We start from the raw sequence: 24,269 nt of genomic DNA on the forward strand, positions 1-24,269 counted from the left end.
AAGGACTTTGAATGGTATGTAAAAAATAGTACCTAATTTTAAAACTAAAGTAATTCAATCAAATGCTTCTTCATATGGCTGATTTGGGGGATGGTAGAGCCTTACTACAGTCCTGTAGGTACAATAGTAGCATATACAATCCAAAAGTACCAATTCCAATTTTGATTATATCAATATTAAAGTTAACTGCAAAGTAAGTACTTACAATTTAGAAAATTTATCTTTTAGAGACACTACTGAGCACATGTTAAAAATCTGGAAAACCAGAATCGTAAGTACTTAGCCTGCTTTATTGAGCTTCATAAATTCATTGAAATGACTTCAAATATTGACCATTACTTTAAGTTATTTCTTACATAATGTGCCTTTTAAAATATGGGGATATAAGCCACAGATTTCATAATCTAAAGAAATATGTAATAATTTTCTTTTGGAATGCATCCCCACTAAATGAGGACCGACACTGCCGCCTATTATAAAGTACTCTGCCTGGTGATTTATGTCAATTGCTGCTGCTTATACATTCAAACTTGCAGTGTAGCTCACTGACTGGCCATGTATTGCCCTGATGCATCATTCTATTTACTGTCATGCCAAAACCATCGCTCTTCTCCTCTGTTGGGCAGATCCTTTTCACTTAAAGCAATTCAGTAGAAAGTTAATCACAAGGATATCTTGTCTTCCTTAAATTGGATTTCTCTAACAGCAACCAGTAATCTAAACTGTAAGAGCATTCTCGTCCCTTTGATGCAAAGCAGAAGATAGTCACATCACACCCACGTGCACCACACACTGCCTGGCTCCCTAGTCTCTGCCTCCCCAATCAACTCATTGTGGATTGATTTCAACAATCAATTCTTACTCTGTTTAAGTTTCCTTAGACATAAATAGGAATTTTGCTTACTCTAATTCCACAAGACTTTAAGATCAAAATAACTTTGCCCCACTCCCACACCACCAGAAAGTGAGAACCAGATAAATGAAACAAACAAAAAAAAGTTCTAGCTCTGTTTAGTCTGATCCTTTACATCAGTCTGAGAAATAATACTGAGAATGACTACTAGGGACAAATTAGGTAGAAAAGAAAGAATAAGGAATATTTACAGTGTGATTCCATTACTTGGCATGGAATACTGGGATTTTGTATTTGAATTCTATACAAAAGTTACCAATACTGGTATGGAGTACTCCCTACAACAATGGGGGTGGGAGAAGGAGTAGAAAGCCAAGCCATTTAAGATGAAATAGCCCCAATGGACAAATCAGAAAAATCACAGGCTACTAGACAAGCTTTTTATTAACCTAGATTTTAACATATATTTACTAAGTATTTTGAATATCTAAGCTCTTTTCCTATCAAGATGGGATACACAAGTGCTATACGCTGTGGTTGTTGCTAGTTTTTTTAGTTTTTTTTTAAAGAAGCCCAGTCTTACATTTTAGGGTAGTTTATTATCTGGACTCACATCCTTTAGAAATCCATTTTTATATAACAAATATATCAGTCATTTAAGGTAATGGACCTGAAATCAAATTTTGAGAGAACGAGAGAGAAAAGTAAGAGGGCTCCACTTGTCACAGCAGGGAGAAAATCAGCCACCCTCCAAGAGAAACTATTTAAAGGGAAAAGAGAGTCTAACATCACAATTTTGTTGAAGATTTGCCTGGCTTCTTTAGTACCACAAACATAAAAACACATTCATTTATTCCACAAATTAAACACAATAAAAATACACATTTTCATGAATATCTTCTTTAGCTAATTCCAGTAAACACAGAATATAGGTATTTATGGGGAAATAATCTGCTATACAGTGGTTTTTGAGATTCACTAAGGAACTAAATAGATTCTCATAACACTCTCCAGTATATAGGTTCAGGAATATATATATATTTCCAGTCTTATTGAGAAATAATTGACATACATCACTGTGTAAGTTTAAGGCATAGAGTATGATAGTTTAATTTAAATGTATTGTAAAATGATTACCATAATAGGTACCCATAATAGGCAACCTACCATCTCATATAGTAAAAAGAAAAACAATTTTCTCCCTTGTGACGAGAACTTTTAGGATTAACTCTCTTAACAACTTTCCTATATATTGTATACAGCAGTGTTAACTCTAGTCATCATGTTGCACATGACCTCCCTAGAATTTACTTCTCTTATAACTGAAAGTTTGTACTTTTTTACCATCTTCCTCCAATTCCCCCACCAACCACCCCCCAGCCCCCGCTTCCAGTAGCCACAAGTCTAATCTTTTGTTTTTTCTATGAGTTTGGGGGGTGTGTGGTTTTTTTTTTTTTTTATTCCACGTATAAGTGAGGTCAGGCAGTATTTGTCTTTCTCTGACTTCACTTAGCATAATGCCTTAAAGTAAATCCATGTTGTCACCAATGCTAGAATTTCCTCATTTTTAATGGCTGAATAATAAGGAATATATAATTTTAAATATATATTGATGAGTAAATTTGGGAACCAATAGTAGAATAAAACAAAAACATAAAGAAAAAAAACCCTTGGCATCCAGATACCAATGTTTGTATTCATAATAACCAATTACTGCTAAGGTTACAAGAGAATGAAATAAATAATAACAGTCATGAAGATGCTCTAAATATATGGCTAGGAGTCAATGCATTACATGTGAATATAGAGCTTTCATATCTTTGTCCAACTTTGAAATGCCCTGGTTAAAGGTTAAGTTAATTAATCAAGTTGACTGAATTAATAACAGCAGATCAATAAGAAGGAGTTTGTGATTTTTTTTCCGTTTACAGATGATAGCTTATTATGAATTTAGTATGCTTATGAAGATTAGAAGCAGATGGCCCAAGGTAAATTTCAATGAGGATTACATATTTGTAATCAGAAGACCCAGGCTTGAGTCCCAGTTCTGCCATAGAGTGACCTCATGCAAGTCATTTAACCCAAGCCTCAACTTTCTTAACAAGGAATGAGGATCACATGAGATAATTATGTACAAAGTATTTTATAAAATGTAAAGCATTTTTCAAACGTTAGCCATCAATATCACAAATGACGAGAACATAAATATTTATCATTTGGTCTCTGCAGGCCAATAAAATGAAGTAAGAACTCTATTCACAATGGGGAGGAGTTGACTGAGTACATATTTTATTTCCATAGGAGTTCTACTATGAAAGACTCCACTGCTATTTTTTAATTTACTAATTTTTCAAATCAATGCTTATATACTACTAAATGTCAGATAAAGTCTTAAGCACTTTACAAACAACTTATTTTAACTTCCTAACACGGTTATGAGGTAGGCACTATTAGTATCCGCATTTTACAGATGAGGAAACTGAAGCACTGAGTTTAGAACTTACCTAAGTTCATATAGCTAGTTAGTGGTCGAGCTGGAATTCATGCACAGGCTATCTAGTTCCAGAATTCATGGGCTCAATTGCTATACACGCATACTGCATTGATATTGCAGGTTCAGTTACGGTCCACTATGATAAAGCAAATACTGCAATGCAGCATTCATATTTTTTTCATTTCCCAGTGCATATAGTTATGTTTACACTGTACTGTAGCCTATTAAGCGTGTAACATCATTATGTCTAAAAAAAAATACATAATTAAAAAATAGTTTATTGCTAAAAAATGCTAACCATCATCTGAGCCTTCAGCAAATCATAATCTTTTTGCTGGTGGAGGGTCTTGCATCAATGTTCATGGCTGCTGACTGATCAGGGTAGTGGTTGCTGAAGGTTGGGGTGGCTGTAGCAATTTCTCAAAATAAGATAACAATGAAGTTTGTCGCATCGATTCACTCTTCCTTTCCTGAAAGATTTCTCTGTAGTGTGTGATACTGTTTAATGATAGTATTTTACCCACAGAACTTTTTTCAAAGTTGGAGTCAGTGTTCTCAAACCCTGCCACTGCTCTATCAGCTAAGTTGATTCAATAGTCTAAATCCTTTATTGTCATTTCAATAAACTTCCCAGCATCTTTACCAGGAGCAGATTCTATCTCAAGTAACCATTTTCTTTGCTCATCCATAAGAAGCAACTACTCACCTATTAAAGTTTCATCATGAGATTGCAGCCATTCTTCAGATTCCATTTCTAATTCTACTTCTCTTGCTATTTCCACCACCTCTGCAGTTACTTTCTCCACTGAAGTCTTGATCCCTCAAAGTAACCCATGATGGTGGGAATCAACTTTTTCCAAACCCCTATTAATATTGATATTTGGACAGCTCCCATGAATCACAAGTGTTCTTAATGGCACCCAGAATGGTGAATCCTTTCCAGAAGTTTTCAATTTTGCCCAGATTCAGCAGAGGAATCACTATCTATGGCAGCTATAGCCTTGTGAGATGTATTCCTTAAATAATAAGACTTGCGAGCTGAAATCACTCCTTGATCCATGGGCTACAGAAAGGATGTTGTGTTAGCAGGCATGAAGACAACATGAATTTCCCTGTACATCTCATCAGAGCTCTTGGGTGACCAGGTGCTTTGTCAGTCAGCAATCATAGTGTGAAAGGAATCATTTTCTCTGAGTAGTAGGTCTCAACAGTAGGCTTAAAATATTCAGTAAACCATATTATAAACTGCTGTTCTGTCATCCAGGCTTTGTTGTTCTATTTCTAGAGCACAGGCAGAGTAGATTTAGCATAATTCTTAAGGGCCTTAGGGTTTTCAGAATGCTAAATGAACACTGACTTCAACTTAAAAGGCACCAGCTGCATTAGCCCCTAACAAGAGAGTCAGCCTGTTCATTGAAGCTTTGAAGCCAGATGTTGACTTTTCCTATCTAGCTATGAAAGTCATAGATGGCATCTTCTTCCAGTAGAAGGCTGTTTTGTCTCCATTGAAAATCTGTTGTGTAGTGTAGCCACCTTCAATAATTATCTCAGCTACATTTCCTGGAATACTTGCTGCAGCATCTACATCAGAACTTGCTGCTTCACCTTGCACTTCAGTGTTATGGAGGTAGCTTTTCTCCTTAAACCTTATGAACCAACCTCTGCTAGCTTCCAACTTTTCTTTTGCAGCTTACTAACCTCTCTCAGCCTTCATACAATTGAAGAGAGGGTCTTGCTCTAGATTAGGCTTTGGCTTAAGGGAATGTTGTGGCAGGTTTGATCTTCTATCCAGACCATTGAAACTTTCTCCACAGCAGCAAGAAGGCAGCACTTTCTTATCATCCATATAGTCACTGAAGTAGCACTTTTAATTTCCTTCAAGAACTTTTCCTTTGCATTTACAACTTGGCTAACTGGTGCTGGAGGCTTAGCTTTGGGCCTTTCTCAGCTTTCAATACGCTTTCCTCCCTAAACTTAATCATTTCTAGCTTTTGATTTAAAGTGAGAGACCTGTGACTCTTCCTGTCACTTGAACACTTAGAGGACATTGCAGGATTATTAACTGGCCTAATTTCAATTTTGTGTCTCAGGGAATTGGGAGGTGTGAGGAAAGGGAGAGAGACAGTGGAATAGCCGATTGGTGGAGTAGTCAGAACACACACATTTGTGGTTCATGATACACCAAAACAATTACAATAGTAACATCAAAGATCACTAATCACAGATCACCGTAACAATAATAATAATAATAATAATAATAATAATAATAATAAAAGTTTGAAATATTGAAATAATAATAATTACCAAAATGTGACACAGAGACATGAAGTGAGCAAATGCTGTTGAAAAATGGAGTCTGGACGTTTCAATTGGTAAAAAAACCACAATATCTGTAAAGTGTAATAAAGCAAAATGCAATAAAATGAGGTTTGCCTGAAAAAGGTTATTTCACTATAAGGTAATTCTGTTGCACAAATTTCAAGTATGGTGTTATGAAGAGCTCGCTGCCCATATCATAAAAAATCAATTATGTTGAAAATGATAGGCATTTTCTGTATCAGGTCATATTTACATTGCTTAGGAAAAACTTTTTTCTAGGATTATTGACCAGTAGTTAAAAACTTAAATCACTACTGAATATATGGTTGAAATGGTAACTTATATGTTATATATAGTTTATTATATTTTTAAAAAAGAATCAAAAACTAAAATCATAGTTATTTATTGTGTACAACTTATTCTAATTTCAAGTTGTAAAATCTTTATTTTGCGTAACTGAATATTTCATTAAATCTATAGCAAGAAAGCAGCTATAAATATTGCTATGTAAAATGACAGTGAAGTATTTGTAATGTATTGATGACATAAAGAGCAGGAGGCAAATGAGCACTAGGTCAACAGATAATTGTTAAGGCCTGTGCTTATCTAAAGTGCCGCTATCTCCCACTGCTCCAGCCCGGCGGCCTGCTATACCTGGAGACATTTAATAGAACGGGGAGAACGGGTTAAATTCCGCCATGAAAATAAGGATGTGCTCATTTGTCCTGAGCCTTTAAAAAGTCAGGATTGGCTTAAAGAATTTTAAGCAACAGTACAAATGGATATCAAGACCTGAACTTAAAAGAAAGTTAGCATACTTGGCTATTTTCTACACCACATTTGCTTGTTTTTGATGGAATATGTGTTCACGGCAAAACAACTGTTTATTACAGACAGATGCTCAGATTCTTTTTAATGATAAAGTCATAAGAGCAGGTGGGAGATGTAGGAGAGACAATTAAATATGTGATACGGAATCAGTATATAATCCTGTGAGATAGCCAAAATGGTAAGGAAGTGGTAATTCTGAAATTTATTTTCAAAGTTAGTTTAATCAGAATTGTTTAGAGTTTAGGGATAATGAGTTTTGCCTGAGTCATACATAGACTGGTCTTGGCCCTTGGCTACAAGATACTTAAAAAAAATACATATATATGGGGGAATTAAAGGAAAGGAAATTAAAAAGAAGTTAATACGTCAACTGTAGACTTTTCAGTTATATGATTATGAGTTTTGGACTTCACCATTCCCTAATGGAAGAATGTACCAAAAAGTTACTCTACATCTATTTATTTATTTAAGAATCCCAATATAAGAGACTCATTATAAGGCAGCCTTATTCATAAGGCGTATAACTCTGAAGGCAATTTAGTGAGCCCTGTATTTTGGCTTAAAAACAATGATCTGACTTTGGTTTCTTTAACAGAAAATAAGCACTTCTACACAATTGAGAAAGCTATATATTGGGATTTCTTAGAAAAGATTATTGCTGTTCCACTGAAGAGTCAATATGAGAAACCCAGTTGATACTTTATACATTTTTCATGTATTTGATGATGTGAAAGGTAGCCACTTGGTCCATCTTTTATAAACTGAGTAAAGGTGATCATCTTATTTGGATTTGGACTTTTCAGCACAAGTTCACAGCTATCTAAATTCATAAGAGATGAAGTCGGGAGATGACAGAGGTGAATTGAAGAATTTATTCGAAGGAGCAAAGTCAGCATATATAAATGTGAGTGAATCAAAAAAGCAGAATAGAGATAGGGAAAGAAACTGGTTTCATTCAGTTGCAAGAACATAAAAGATAGTATCTCCTATTCTCTTTCCCAATTCTATCAAACAAATCGAAAGTATTCCTGAGGCATTGCTTATATTGAGGACTATTTATTCACCATGGAGTCAGATTAAGAAGGCTCTAACCTATCTCGTGTTTTCAAAAGTTCTGTTTACCCTAAACTAGAAAAGTATGGCAACAATGGCCTTTTTCAGTCATGTACTGAAGAATCAAAGGATAAGATGATGAATTAGATCAATTTCTCTCAATTTCTGGGAGCATAATGTTGGTTGATTAAAAAACACCAAAATCATATTATTTTCACATATGATCTTAGTCAAAAGAAAAAATATTCTCCACCTTATTGTTTTTGGTATCTTTTTTGGTACTCCCTCTTACAGACGCAGGTTTCTAGGGAAAATAAATAAACAATTTATCTATATTTTACCTGCATTTCCACTGAATATCAACTAATGTTTATTAAGAGCCTACTATATGACAAGCATTATGCTAAATGCTTTACACATATTATCTCAGTTAACCCCTACAACAACTTTATGAAGCAGATACTACCGTGTTTCCCCGAAAATAAGACCAGGTCTTACATTAAGGTTTGTTTCAAAAGACGCATTAGGCCTTATGTTCAGAGGATGTCATCCTGAAAAATCATGCTAGGGCTTATTTTCCAGTGAGGTCTTATTTTCGGGGAAACACGATATCATAACCTCCATTTTAAGATGAGGTACGTGCGATTTGCAAAGGGTAGGTGACTTGTGTGAGGTCTAACATCTAGTAAATAACACAGCCAACCTTCAAACTCAAAGAACCTGACTCTAGAGAAGTTCTAGACTGACTCTAGAGAATGCCTTTTTAACCACTATGACAACGTCATTCTTTTCCTAATATACATTTCAACAAGTTTCCTTTCCAGATTATTCACAGATAGGTCACAGTTACAGAAACACATTCTAATTCTCTTAACCTTTCTCCAGGCCAAAAACTAAAGGATGTTAAGAAAACAAGCAAACAAACAAAAAGTCTTAATCTAATAATACCAAAATTATAGTAAATCTTATATCAAATATAGAATTCACATGATAAAAATTTACTGAGAGTTTGGTAGCTATACAGATTGTTTGGTACTTAGGAACACGGTGCAAGAGTACATATATATTTGTAAATGTGGTTTTCCAGTGAATTGGTACAATAGATTTGTATTCAGTTTCACTCCATTACTCTAAGATCAAATGTTACTTGATGATCTAGTCTGTAAACTAATGTGCTAATCCTATTACACACCACATTCCCAGAATTTGGATCCTAATGAATATGAGAAGCAAAACACTTGCTCAAATAGATGTTAATCCCGATGCACCTGTCAAATGACTACTGCAAATGTATTTTGTAAAAGTCAAGAGTTCTGCTTGGTCACTAGTCCTCTAAAGGGGAATATCAAGTGGCAAATAAAGAGCAAGTCTACCAGAGATTGTCATCATTCAACATATATATTAGAATTAAAAGGTGAACGTCTTCCTCATTTTTTATAGCTGCAAATGTAGGGAAAAAATTCAGCAATAAATTAGACCACTGCTGATGCATAGGTATAAAAAGAGAAGAGTATTTGGGCTCTGGAATTAGACATCTTGATCTAATCACTGCCCCAACACTTAGCAGCTGATTGACCTTGGGCTGGATATATAGCCTGATCACAGTTTCTTCCATATGTCAAATAGTGATTCCTTTCTTCATGGGGTTGCTGTGCAACTTTAAATATTGTATGAAGAAGATCTACCCAATCCTTGGTCTATGGCAGGGAGTCAATATATGATTGCTATTTGTGCGCCAGTTATTAGAATCACCATAGTGAATGTTTAAATAAGAGCCCTTTGTTGGAGGATATTTACTAAACCAAATTTATATTCAATGTATCAATCATCAGTTGGTAATTTCTACTCATATGTTTATCATCATATAGAAAAGAAATCAACTTATTTTATAAATTACTATAGGATAAATTGTGTTATTTCTGTTTACAGATTGGAGAAATTAGAGTAATGTGATTTCAGTCATTTGGCCATATATTGAAGAGTACTGAAATTTCAGGAATGGTCCTTCTAAAGATACAGGTTACACAGAACTGTGACAGCTTCTGTCTTATCATTAGTGTATCTATTAGAATAATCCCAGGGGCTTACCACAATACCTATAGCGTCTTCACACCGCATATCTGTTATTTGTCGGTGGGGGTTTGGGAGGAAAGCCTTTGCTAAGAGTAGTCACTTAGGGATCCAGGCTGAGAGAGTAGCAAACCAGTATTTTAAACGTTATCGATCATGGTGCAACAGGGAAAGAGAGAACTCTTGAGGATGTTGTACTGGATGCAGGTACATGCTCAAAGAGGTGGCATTCATCACTTTCACTCACAACTCACTGGCCCCACCTCACCACAAGAGTTATCAAATGTGCGATTCTACTTTGTAACAGGAAAGCAGAAAACTGGACAATTTTTCTGAACAGTATTAATGACTATCCCAGTTAGGAACGAGAATTCTAGCAGTTGCAGGGCTCAAATTTAGCAATATGGCATTGCTCCCTTTTTATCTCCCTGGAAAATAACAGGCAACTCCATACCACAATGGATAAATAACCAAATGACATCTGGTACCCACAGAAATGGTTGCATATCTACAGGTACATCCTATATACAATAACAAGCAGACTCCTAAAATATATAGCTAAAAAAAAAATCCATTCACATCATGGACCCAAAAATCATAGGAGCATCACAGTATTAGGAGTGAACTATTTACTTTTTCTTGGTAATATAAAGAGCTAGAAAAGTGTAGGCCAAGCAATCACTGGTTGGAGTACATAATTTGTGTCCAAGAAAAACTATTATGACTCTATATAACTTATAAGATAGATGAACTTGAACAAGCTATAATATTTAAGTTCAAATTATACATCAGCTTTGTCAGCAAAATTTATAACTTATGTATAATGTTAAAAGGCACGAGTGACATTAAAGCTGTGTTCAATGAAATTGATACCTATTGGGTTAGACATGTGAACCTGTGGCAGCAAGCGTCATTTCCTGGCAAAAAAAAAATTGAAACATTAATAAAAGAAGTAGAAGAAAAGTAACAGGAAACAGTAGGTCATAACCAAAGTTATACTACTATACCAATGGAGATAAAACCGATAAAACTCTGATTCCTCAAGTGGAGAAAACTTAGTCAGCAGTCCTCTCTCTGGGCTGCATATTAGATGCATCTAAGGAACTGAAAAATGCTGAAGCCTGGCCCTACTCCAAGAGATTCTGATTTAATTGATCCAGTAAGATGGAGCCCAGGCACTGCCATGTTTTTGTTGTTATTGCTTTGTAAAGCTCTCTAATGCACATCCAGGCTGAAGAAATGCTAAAATACGTCATGCAGTAATAATCTATCAAGCTAAAAAATAAACTTGCAAATGATGAGCTCTGCAGACATACACCTATTAAATACAAAAGAAACATTTGTGCCAATGGGAAAAGAATTGTATTCCATGCATCTACACTTCAAAAAACAGCCATCTAGCACATGTTCATGTCTATTTTCTCAGAGTAATTAACAGAGTAATATGTGTTTTAAATATCTACTTTTAAGAAAATTAAAGTTTCTTCAAAAAGGAGGGGGGATCTTCAGTTTTCTTTACAGTTACTGATGTTATAGTAAACGAAAAAACAAAATGTTATGAATAAGCCAAAATAAATTACAAATATGCAATCTAAATATTACCTTCAACTGTTTTCTGAAGTATATCCCAGTGTATCTATGAGTAGTTTTATTTATTGGGGAAAAAAAAAACCCTTCTATATGAATAGACAGTGAAAGAGTTCAGTTGTGCTTTCAACAATAAAATTAATAAGTCAGTGATCCCATAAACATACCAACCAGGGAGAACTGACTATTCAAAAAAAAAAAAAAAAACAAATAGACAAACATGAACTAAAAGAGAAGAGTTAAAATTTTTATAATCTAAAACTAAAAATATTTCATTTTCTCGTAAATGTATATAATGTCTTTCTAGGAGAGCTTATTTATCTCCCACCTTAACATATCCTGTAAAATATATATAGTCCATATTCAGTGAAAATTCTGAAATATTATTTAGTCACTTGTTAAACTAAGCTTATACAAATTAGGGGAAAATGATGTTGAAATAATGTATGAAGTAAGATTTAGCAAGCGTAAGCCAGTAACAGTGATATATGCCTATCATTCTCTGTCTAGTTTTAGAGAACGAGATCAAACAACTTGTGCAATGTGCATCCCTTCTCCACCTTGTCTAAAAAACATCTTTAAGAAAGTCTACATTATCTACTATATATTATTTTTTGTGTAATTGATTTTTTATGAGGGCAGGGATTTGTGGATTTAATATCTGGACCAATGTGGAACAGTGTAGGACAGCATTTGAGGATATAGGAGCTGCAGTGCAGAGAGGACCACAAGGATAACGTCCCTGGAAGTCTAGGCAATAGAACCGTAGGTTGGAGTCAACACTATCTCCTTCTCCAAGGACAGAAAAATCTCATCTGTTCCTGGGGGATACATAATTTGGAATTATCCATTTTCAATCAATTTCTCATATGTATCATTTTTAACCATTTTTCTATCTTGGTTGTCAATATTTCCTGAGTCAACCTCCTTAGTTTCTGTTTCTTGAGTAAACTGGGACAAGGAGGGTTCAATCATCTGTTTGTCTCCCTCCCTGGCATGTCCTTAGTGAGCCAGAAGTATGGAATCAGAGCACAGTCAGACAGTCTGGCACGTGCCAACTGAACTGAGGTAAAAGGGAACTAAAATATCAACCCTGAATGAAGAGACCACAGAAGAAGGCACCCTTATACCATCACCAAAAGAACACGTAAAGGAAAAGAAAGACACAAGAAGAAAAGGGTAAGGGACAAGAACAGAGCCTGTGGGTAGGTACCCTGAATGACAGTAGAAGAGAGAGCCTGCCCCAGAGCCTGTGGGCACCCATGGAGTTATCCACCCAGAGCACCTGGAGAGTTGGGAAAGTGGGGGAAACAAACACTTTCTGCTCTCATGCTTTCATTAGGGGAAGGCTTAATTTAAGCAGCCCTACATTCTTGGTCTTTGCAAGAATTTCTCGGTTTGTTGTAATGCTTCAGAAGGTTAAAAATGTATGGCTACTGATTTTTGAGTGTGGCTTTGTTTCGTATCAGATGTTTTCCTTATCCTAGGGATTAACAGTATGCTCACTGATACCAGACTACTCAAATTAATTCCAGCAGAACTCAAATCTTGCAAATAATACTAGTACAGACAATTTTAAAATATATTTTGACTTTTTACTTATATTTAAACATAATTTCTTAAGAACACCCCACTCTTTATCACATTGTCAAATATCTAAGATTCTAAGGTCTGCTTCATGAGAAGCTGGATGGGATCCCCATCCTTTAGAAAAGGGGAAGGGGCACAGGAGGGAAAGCACTCCTTCCTGTCTTCCGCGGTTGCCAGCAGAAGTGCGTAAGAACACATTCAAAATGTCAGAGCAGAGAAGGTGCGTCACATTAAGATGAACGGCTCACAACTACCATGAAATGAATGTAAGTGATGTAATTCCATACTTAAATATTTTTACTGAAACAACCTTCCCTTCCAGCTGCTTTGAACCAGAACAGAATAAAAATACTGTCTGTGCCAAAGATAGAGTAAAAGCCCAGTTTAAAGTACGTCAAATTCCCACAGATTTACGTACACTGTAGATTGATGGCACACCTAAATATACAGACACTTATACATTTGAATATATATACCTCTCACTATAAAATAGAAACCAGCCAAATTGAATAAAAGGCATGCACATTTCTGACATCAGATTTCCAATGAAAGTATGCTTTGCAGATGAAAAGTTTTAATATTAGAATATAGATACATCCAGATAATTGAATTAATTTATATGATTAAACCAAACCCATGGAAAAAGGTCCATTGTACCTATTCTCATCAATCTGAGAGTTCAGTCTGTTCATTAATTTAGTGTGTGACTTAAAAGTTTAAAAAGAGTCGAAAAGATACTGAAGGAGTTAGTATAATGAAATATTCTGTTTGAAATTTGAAAATCTGGTTGCATTCCATAATTAATTTTCCCTGTGAGCTAGGGCTACAACTTAAGAGTATTCTCAAGAGAATTAAAAAAATTACCAAATGATAACCTTAAAATTATTTCAGAAGGCAATTATGTAAAGTCCTCAGTTGATTTATAATATATTGCCATTAGAAAAATAAAATTTAAAAGTACTCCACGGCTATTTTTATAGCCATACTTCCTCTGAAAAACTGTTTTAAAAATACAAATATTGGAGTTTAAGCAAAGAGTATGTATTTTTTTGTTTATATAAATATAAAAGTAAATAATTATATGTCTTTTAGGATCTGAGACAAAAAGGCCACAATTAAAAACGAATGCAGGAACAAAGTTTTGATGTTACTGTACCTACCTTTAATGTGATACTAAAATGCCCGACAAATGTTGCATTTATCCATGATCTTGAATGGGGATCACCCAAGAATTCTATGTGATACTGTTCAACATTTCCATCCAGGTCATAGGTCACGTATTTCCCTTTAAAAGGATCAGGGCAAAGTATCCCTGGCCAACTTTCAAAAGAAAATATTTTTAATTATTTTGATGATTTAAAAAAGGCACACATCAATACATCTGTCACAATCATATATCAAACTTTGTTCTTTCAACTTTAATAACTTACTCATAAAACTTAAACATTCATACTTATATTTTTTAAAAGTAGGATATTCATCTAATACAAGTAATCAGTTGTATGTTTGTAGATATAGAAAGCTTTGAAATAGTCACAGATTTAAGATCTACATAACATATAAGGAAAAAGAATTATAAGACAGAAGAGTGATCTCCAGTGTCTGTAAGAGACATTTACGTACTGATGAGAGAAAAAAGATTCATCAGATTCATGGCAGTGTTGAATCAATTCTAACTAATCAGAATGATTAATTACTAAAATGTTAACCCACTGACAGGACTTCTGACAGGCTGGGAGACAGAGGGCACTTCCTGAACCAGGGCTGCCAGGGGAATCCTGGTGGCTCAGGCCGTGATAACACTGGACATTCTAACTAGTATGGGCGAAGCAGAAATAGAACTCAGCAGTTCTATGTTGTCCCTTTGCCTCTATAAGCTCCACTGGCAGGTGACCAAATTGCTAAAAATGCTCAGTGCTGGAAATAAAATTTATCCTTTACTAAAAATAAATCTTTAGGGGTGTGTTTTACATGACATGAACCTCTAAAAATTACTTGATATGCTTCATTTTTCCATTTGGCAATTAAGTTTTAACAATTTTAGCAACCTTTCTCGACTCTAACCTACTCTTCAGAGAATAAAACAGGGAGGGAAGGCAGTAAATAAGGTCAGGAAGCTGTGACTAAGTAATGTACAGGAGAAATATGACTGACTTTTATAGATCATGACCCAAAATATGCATATCTAATATACCCAAACATTCAAAAATCTGTACAACTGTCAAGTTCTACTTCAGTCTGCAGCACTGCAGAGTGAAAATATGGTGAGGTTCAAATCAGGAGACACAGACTCTAGTTTTGCCTCTAACAGACAGAGGTTTCAAGCAGATAACTAGGCCTCACTAACTAGGCCTTGGTTCCTCACTGTACTGTTAAAAAGTTCAAACAAACACGTTTTACACATTTTTGTTTTTTTCACAAATTAAAATATAAAGTGTCACTATGGACTGAATTGTGTATCCCCCTACACCACCCAATTCATATGTAGAAATTCTAACCCGTAGTACCTCAGAATGTGACTATTTGGAGATAGCGTCTTTAAGGAAGTAACTAAGTTAAAAGGTGGACCTTGATCCAATATGACTGGTCTCCTTACCAAAAGAGAAGAGTAGGACACAGACGTACGTGCACAAAGGGAAGGCCATGTAAAGACACAGGGAGAGAGACCCATCCACAAGGCAAGGAGAAGGCCTCAGAATAAATCAAGCTTGCCGAAACCTTGGTCTTACTTAGACTTTGAGCCCCCAGAACTGTGAGAAAACAAATTTCTGTTATTTTTAATCCACGCAGTCTGGGATACTTTGTTATGGCAGGCCTAGCAAATGATACTGTGTAGGGTTGATAACTGGTACAACTGAAAGAATGAGACAAAAACGTTCTTGCCTTATTTAGGTAATTATTTCAAAACTTGATAAATTATATAGATAATTTCAAAACCTAAAGGAAGCATGCATGCATTCTACAAAGAATCTAAAATCACAAAAGTAGGAAACCTATAAATTGTTTGGATTCGAGGACTATAGATTGTTGATATTATCAATTGATATTAGAGTCATGAAGTCATAAATACTGAAATGTATCTAATGAAGCCAACTTTTAAAAAAAGTTTACAGATCATAAATCAATAACACAATGTAAACTAATGAAAATAGTTCATGGTTAGTATTATTAATGTAAAAAATCTGATCCCAGGGCATTGACAAATCCCAAGTAGAGCTGTCAGGATGTCATGACTTGGGTGCACCAGTTACCAGGGACGCTGGAGTGTGAGAATGAAACAGTTGTCCAGCTGCTCCCTGGATGCTGAGCAGAGTCCTGCGGCTCTCGGGACTCTCTGAGTTAAGGGAAAGGGTGGTGGAAGGCTGCCTGGCAACCCTACATCATGGAAGAAGAAGGGCTAGAGGATTACAAATTGAGTCACACTATCAGGAAGCCGAAGAAGCCTAACAGTTTGGAAGACCTGGAAATGATCATGGGAAGTCAAGTATAGGTTCAAGATGTAAATGTAGAAGATGCTCAGGTTATTATCAGGTTCACGTCCCAATATCTATCTAACTGCTGTTCGGCAACTCTAACTGGGCTGTTGCTTAAGAGTAAAACTCGAGGGCAGTTTATCTTTTAAACCTAAGTTGGAAATCTACATTTCTGCAGGAACACACTCAAAAGAAGAAGACTTCGATAGGCAGATGAACAACTAAAAATGAGTAGCAGCTGAAATGGGGAAACCCCAACTTATCAAAAAAACAGGAACAAGTGGGTCCTTCAACCTGATTAACAGTTGTTTTAAAAGAACCAAAGTGATTGTCAATTTGTTTAAACTTTTTGTAAAATGTAAGGGGCTCATGTGTAATACTACTGATTTGCCCCTCACAGCAATTTTTAAAGATTATTGCCAAGCAATATCAAATTAAAAGTAGCATCTACTCCATTCAGTGTCAAACAGTCTCAGGATTTCCAACACTTAAGACATGAGAGAAAGATTTTACTGTTATTATGTGTAAGATGAGCAACTACATTTCTGACACAAATTCTGATATAACTACTTTTTATACCAAACCTACTGGTCCAAGAGTATTCTGTTTAAATGACTACTCTATGACATATAAATAAAAATTGAGGTGACTCCTAAAAATAATTAGGTGCCGATAAAAGGAAAAAAGATTATGTTCATTATTTAAAACATGTTATAGAAAATATTGCATGTTGATTTAAAGATGAATGATGAAAAATATTCTCAAATGTCAAAATGACTGGAGCACTACTGTATTTCTTCAGGCGGTGCAAAGGAATTGTCTGACTCCTCATCTGTACATCTCGGCTAAAACGGAATGGACCTAACTGTAGGAAAAGCTGAGCAGAGGCAACAGATGTAGAAAACATGATTACTTCCCTCCAGCTGCTCTATCCATCATCTGCTCTGACTCTCTGATTGAAAAAAGCTGATGTCCATTTTTGCCCTCACTCTGACCTCAATTTGAGTTCCAAAACTGTCAATGATGGTAGCGCATTGTGCACTTCTACTTCCCAATTTGTCACTCTCATATTGATGAGAAATTCTGAAGCATTGTCTGGGGGCTTACAGGTGGAGACGGTGAATAAGAGTAGGCAACTCAAAGGAAGGGTATCAGAATTACAAGGAAAGTGTATGATCAATTTCAGAATCTGTGGGTGGTAGGAGGTAAAATGTACAAATACAATAATGTCAAATAGATACCAGGTATGAGAATCCCCTGGAGAGGGGAAGGGACATTTGGACAGGAAAAGTAGTAACTTGAAGGGAAGTGAAAATATATCGTGAAGAAACTGATGTCCTATACATTTCTTATCCAGTGGAAATTATTTTTTAATATGATAGCTATTACCATCAATAGACATTGAAGCTTAAGCATGGATTTATTTATACCCAATGAGAAGTATATGACTGTTATTTTCAAACTGTGACTTAGATGTCTAAGAGGAGAGCAAATTTTACTCATTCCTAATCTGTGGAAAACAAAATGAATGAGCTGGAACCATCACCAACTGTATCTGCCAAGAAATCTCTGGGCTGCTTCTAACTGCAGGGGCTACTGGAAAGAAGAAATTTCATACACACACACATTATAAGTATTAATCCATAGGCAAAGTAATGCAGTAAAAAGTAACCAGGTAATATTTTATAATACTGAAAGTACCTAGTAGAAATCTCAATTTATAAATTTATATACTACTATCTAAAAAGTATCACTCGACTGGTTTAACTCAAAGGCATATTTTATTACTAAACAGTTTTACTACAGTACATTAGAATGCAAATAAATTTTCTATAAATTAATTTTCAGATTCATGAGAAAGCTTTGTATTCTGTGTAAACACTATGTTTCCACAAAAATAAGACCTAGCCGGACAATCAGCTCTAACGCGTCTTTTGGAGCAAAAAATAATATAAGACGCGGTCTTATATTATATTACATTATATGAGACCTGGTCTTATAGCAAAATAAGACTGGGTCTTATATTATATTATATTACATTATATAAGACCTGGTCTTATATTATAGTAAAATAAGACCAGGTCTTATACTAATATTTGCCCCAAAAGATGCGTTAGAGCTGATTGTCTGGATAGGTCTTATTTTTGGGGAAACACGGTGTGCCCAAGGTAGTACCCTAAATAGAACCTAGTTTCTGTTTGACAATGTATGTATGTTCCTATACTAAATTATACATGTACCATTATTTCTTACTTTTAACTTCTATGCTTGTTCTAGCTGAATACAATGCTACTTGCAATTTTTAAAAATCAAGGCTGTTTAAACCTTATGGAGATAGTTTTTCTGTTCTTAGTACATGCAGATATCCACACCCGCAAGCACACAGAGGCAATCCAAAGGCAAGAGGTTACATATGTGTTTTTATAAGTATGTAACTGTGTCTATCTCACAACGTGGAGGTAAATAACATAATTATAATTTGATTTTTTTCATAGTGCTTGCCGATAGACAAAAAAGTGCTACTGTCTTGACAATTACTTGCTTTTATTATATAAAGATCAAATGGGCATTTCTAGAATCTGTAGCAGTCTCTCCTTAGCTTTATTAGAGAGGATCACCACTTATGAGACAGAGTACCTCTGAGATGTTGATTATATTGTGTTTCTCAGCCTTCAAAGTTGGGAGTAAGGCCAAGGAGAACTGACCTAGACAGTTCTACACTGCTAAGTGTCTCTGCAGCCAGCTAGCTGGTCTTTCCACTTGAAACGGCAACATCTATAATATTATTTAATTAAGAAATGATGTTTGATATTACAGAATTGTACACTTAAAACCTATGTAACTTTGCTAACCATTGTCACCCCAACAAACTTTAATTTTAAAAAAAAATGGAGGAAAAAAAGGAAGTTATGTTTGAGTGCTTTTAGTAGGTCAATTCTAGCTTTCAATTTTACTATTGCAGTTTATACTGTTATCATGTTTCCAATAAGCAAGAAGGTAGTTACAGCTATACTGTGCAGGCATTTGGATGATCCTAATCACAGATTAGAGAGAGATAATTTAGGGACTGATGTCAAACATGTTTCATTTGTATTTCAAGTCCTAACTCTCAGTTATAAGAAAAAAACTGCAAAAGAATTTCCTAATCAAACTTCTAACATAATGTATCAGATACAGTAACAAGAAACAAATCCATTTCATGAATTAAGTTATTGAACTTCAAAAATTCCATTAGAAAATACAAACTCTCTGTTTTCAAAATGTTTAATTTTAGATATGAAAAATGACATGGGACTACAAATACTTTCATAAGTAACCTCATAAAATGAGTGTTCATAGTCATGCATTTTAAAATATTTGTTCTTACCTGACTATTTAGTTCCTGTTCATTTTACACACACACACACACAGACACAGACACACACACACACACACACACACACGTACAGCATTTCACATTTGATCCCTAGAAAAATCCTCAATAACAAAAGGTACAAATCTCAAGAGTGATTTGCACATTTGCAAAGATATTAAATGTATTAGTTTGCTAGGGCTGCCCTAGGAAAATACCACAGACTGGGTGGCTTAAACAACAGAAATTAATTTTCTCCCAGTTTTGGAAACGAGAAGTCCAAGATCGATGTGTCAGCAGAGTTGGTTTCTTTTCAGGGCTCTCCTTGGTTTGCAGATGGCTGCCTTCTTGCCATCTTCCTCATATGGTCTTTGCTCTGTGCATTCCTGATTTTTCTTTGTGTGTCCAAATTTCTTCTTATTATTAGGACACCAGTGACATTGCATTAGGGTCCACCATAATGGCGTGTTTTAACTTTATCACCTCTTTAAAGGCCCTAACTCCAAACACAGTTCCATTCTGAGGTTAGAGCTTTAATATGTGACTTTTGGAGAAACACAATTCAGCTCCTAACAGTAAAAGATAGAGCAAGAACACAAATCTAGGTATCATGACTTGAAGGTCTCTTGTGTGTATGTGTGTGTGTGTGTTAGAATAAACCCATCACAGTCTCTCTATGAAAGCAAACAGCTTATATTCTTCATGGAGAACAGTTCAATATGAATGAAAACAATGTAACATGAGCCAGTATACCCCAGCTTTGAGAATGTTAAGTGGGAGAATTTAATATAAAATAGGAAAGGATTCTGGGAGGATTTCAGCAATGGTGTTAAGAGTTTTAGAATCTCCTGATTTCCCCACTAATACAGGTAGAGCAACTATAATAGCAAAGGCAAAACCTGGTACACATCTATAACAAAACTAAGTGCCAAGCTACCCACATGAACACCAAAACAGGCAGGTACAGACTACTGACAGTTACAAGACTCACATATTATTGGCACCTGTGTGTGTGAGAGAGCGAATAGGGTGGGAAGGGGAAGACAACCAGAGGTCTGGTGTGTTTGTGAAATAAGAACCTCAAAACCACAAGAAGTACTCTTTGGAAAGTCAAACTGAATACAGCAGCCCAAACTGTGAGGGGGACCACAACAAAATTGCAAGTGTGGGCGCAGTCTGGGTCCTGTGAACACTTAAAACTAACCAACAAAGCTCCTTTTCAGAGCAAAAGCTCACACTGAGGAGAAACTGCTGGGAGTATAATCCAAATAGAAGGGGACAGGATCAATAAGAACAAAGGGAAGAGATGGTACAAATACAAGTGGGGATACAACATCAAAAGCACCATCCATGAAAGAAAAAATGGATAAGTTGCAATTTATTAAAATTAAAAATGTCTGCTTTGGGAAAGGCACTATCAAGAGAATGAAAAGACAAGCCACAGACGGGGAAACTATATTTGCAAAAGACATCTGAGAAAAGTCTAATATCCAAAATACGCAAAGACGTCTTAAGCTCTACAATAAGAAAATGATCAACTTGATTAAGAAAAATGGCTGAAAGATCTGAAGAGACACTTCACCAAAAAAGACAAACAGATGGCAAATAAGCATATGAAAAGATGCTCCACATCATATGTCATCAAGGAAATGCAAATTAAAACAACAATGGGATATGACTACACACCTCTGAGAATGCCCAAAATCCAAAACACTGACAACACCAAATGCCAGTGAAGATGTGGAACAACAGGAACCCTCACTCATTTCTGGTAAGAATGCAAAATGGCACAGCCACTTTGGGAGAGTTTGGAAGTTTCTTACAAAACTAAACATACTCTTACTATAGGATCCAGCAATCACATTCCTTGTTATTTACCAAAAGAGTTGAAAAACGTATGTGCACACAAAAACCTGCACATAGGTGTTTTTAGCAGCTTTATTCATAATTGTCAAAACTTGGAAGCAACAAGATATCCTTCGGCAGTTAAATGGATATATAAACTGTGGTATATACAGAAAATGAAATATTATTCAGTGATTAACAGAAATGAGCTATCATGAAAATACATAGAGGAAATTTAAATGCATATTACTAAGTGAAAGAAGTCAATTTGTAAAGGCTAGATATTGCATGATTCCAACTATATGGCATTCTGGAAAAGGCAAAACTCCAGACACAGTGAAAAAAAATCTATGGTTGCCAAGGAGTAGTGGGTGAATATGTGGAACACAGGATTCTTAGGCCAGTAAAACTATGCTGTGTGATACTACAATGGTGAATACATTATATGTACAAATATGTATTCATATATATATGTATTCATATATATGTTACTATACAGTTGTCAAAACCCATGGAATGTACAACACAAAGAGTGAACCCTAATGAAAACTATGGACTGGTTTGACAACGATGGGTGAATGCTGGTTCATAGATTATAACGAACGAACCATACTGATAATGGGATGTCCATGGTAGGTGCGGTTGTGTGGGGCGGGGGAGGGAATATGTGGAAAAGCTATAAATGAAAAATCTATTCTTCAAAGTCCAGTTCAGGATAAGACAAAGTAGACAATTTTGTATATGCCTCCCACTAAGTACACCTAAACATCCTTAGTATTATATATCAAATAAACATAAGGAGATGATAAAAAGTGAAGAGAAGAAGCTAAACCAGATAGGCCTTGGGACCTATATATATCATATATCATAGGCTGGGGTGCTGAAGAAGCCAACAACCCAGAAACACCAACGGAGGCAAACAAACGGAAAGCTCGTATCAAGGCTTCATTTACTAAATAGAGAACCAGGAGAGGGACAGCCTAGAAAAATAGAAAACTGAAACAATGGCTGCTTTATCCCAGCCAAACGCCAAGGAAAACAATATGTCCCCCATGCGTACCCGCACCAGCAAAAGCCGAGAGGTGAGCCTGAACTTCAACATCCAACAGTAATGAAGCACCCTATCCCTCCTGCTCAGGTAGTGGCAGAAGGGGATTACTGGGGAGCTGGGATGTTTGACCACCTTCTAGCATTAACAAGGCCCTCTGCCCATGATGTCATGGAGGTCACCTGGGGAACAGTAACAAGATGCTCCTCCCAGTCAGCGTGGTAAGCGAGGAACCTGAACTTGTATCCCGGCCCAGCAGTAACAGGCACCACTCCTGCCCAAGGAGTCAGCAGAGGCTGAGTGGTGAACCTGGACTTCTTCTTCCACCTGGCATAACAAAGAGATATCCTCATATCCCTCCAGAGCAGCAGCAAAAGTGGCCTGCTACAACAGATTTAAACAAGATCCAAAGTGAAGAAAAATAAATAAACAGGAAGTATAGCAAGCAAATGGAAGAGATAAAGAAAATCAAATGGAAATTTTAGAACTGAAAATATAATAACCAAAATAAGAAGCTCAACAGGTAGTCTCAACAGGAAAATAAATATGACAAAGAATCAGAGAACTTAAAGACAGAACAATAGAAATGATCCAATATGAACAACAGAGAGAAAATAGACTAAAAAAGTCTATTCTGACTTCCTTTTCTCTCCTCAAAAAACAGGAACTCATTTCATATAAAAGTGTACAACGAGAAGGGATAATAGTAGAATCTAATATAAAATTATTATGATAAAAATGGCTAATATCCCTATTAAAAATGAAAGCATGCCTGAGAGGCATACCCTTAAAGAGATCAACATTGTACCTGAGATTTCAAGCTGAGCTAACAGAAATTTTTTAAATGTAGGTCAGGAAAAAATATAATTAAGAATTAGAAAAACCTAAAGAAATTAAGTGATTGTAGAAAATGAATATTTGAAGAGAGAGGTGGGAAAACTTATGAAAGAATTTTTAAATTTTTCAATAAAGACTAAACTGGAAAAAACACAAAAGACAATAAGCTCAATTGGTAGTACCTTCAGAAAAATAAAAGATGGAAAGGGAAAAATATTTAAATTTTAAAGATGAAAAGAGTTGAAGAAAAAGTAGTACCAAAGATAGTCAAAGAAGATCTCCCGTAAATCATATAGGAGTCCCAATATAAGTAGGAGTCCCAAAATAAGAAAATCAAAGCAACGAAACAGAAAAACTGCTTATAACTTTTAGAAACTTCATTGAAATAAAGAAGACTTGAAACTATATACATATTGAAAATACATATTGCATACTTGGGAAAATCAAATCAGAATGGGAAATATTTTGCTATACAATAGTAAATGTACAAAAATTAAATATATATATATTTTAGGCTTCTAGACAACAATTACAGAATACACATTCTTTTCAAGATAGGCCATTCTGGGCCATCAAATAAGATTCAATGAAACTGACTACAATAGATTTGAAGTAGAACTCAATTATCAATAAGACATTTTAAAATCCCCAATATTTGGTAATATAAAAACATACTTCTAATACCTCATTTCAAAGAAGAAATCACAAAGAAAATTATTACTCATTTCAAACTGGTAATAAAACACAACATATTAAAATTTGTGAGATACAGAAATGTATAGATTTAATTGCCTATAACAGGAGGATAAAAGATTTGAATCAGTTACCTAAGTTTCCAAATTGAGAAACTAGAAAAAGAAGTAAACCCAAAGAAATCAGGAAAAGAATAATGATGAGATCAGAAAACAATAAAAAAT

General features: G+C 35.3%; 1 protein-coding gene across 1 annotated transcript in view; it reads right to left on the reverse strand.

The window, feature by feature from the left end:
- The window catches only part of ZCWPW2 (zinc finger CW-type and PWWP domain containing 2), a 122,208-nt gene that overhangs the window by 54,378 nt on the left and 43,561 nt on the right, over positions 1-24,269 (reverse strand). Inside the window, exon 4 of the mRNA XM_033131767.1 lies at positions 13,958-14,117. Within this exon, the coding sequence (XP_032987658.1) occupies positions 13,958-14,117 (160 nt within the window). The remainder of the gene's footprint in view (positions 1-13,957; positions 14,118-24,269) is intronic.

This window comes from Rhinolophus ferrumequinum, chromosome 17 (genome assembly GCF_004115265.2).
Source record: "Rhinolophus ferrumequinum isolate MPI-CBG mRhiFer1 chromosome 17, mRhiFer1_v1.p, whole genome shotgun sequence".
In the NCBI taxonomy this organism is placed as follows: domain Eukaryota; kingdom Metazoa; phylum Chordata; class Mammalia; order Chiroptera; family Rhinolophidae; genus Rhinolophus; species Rhinolophus ferrumequinum.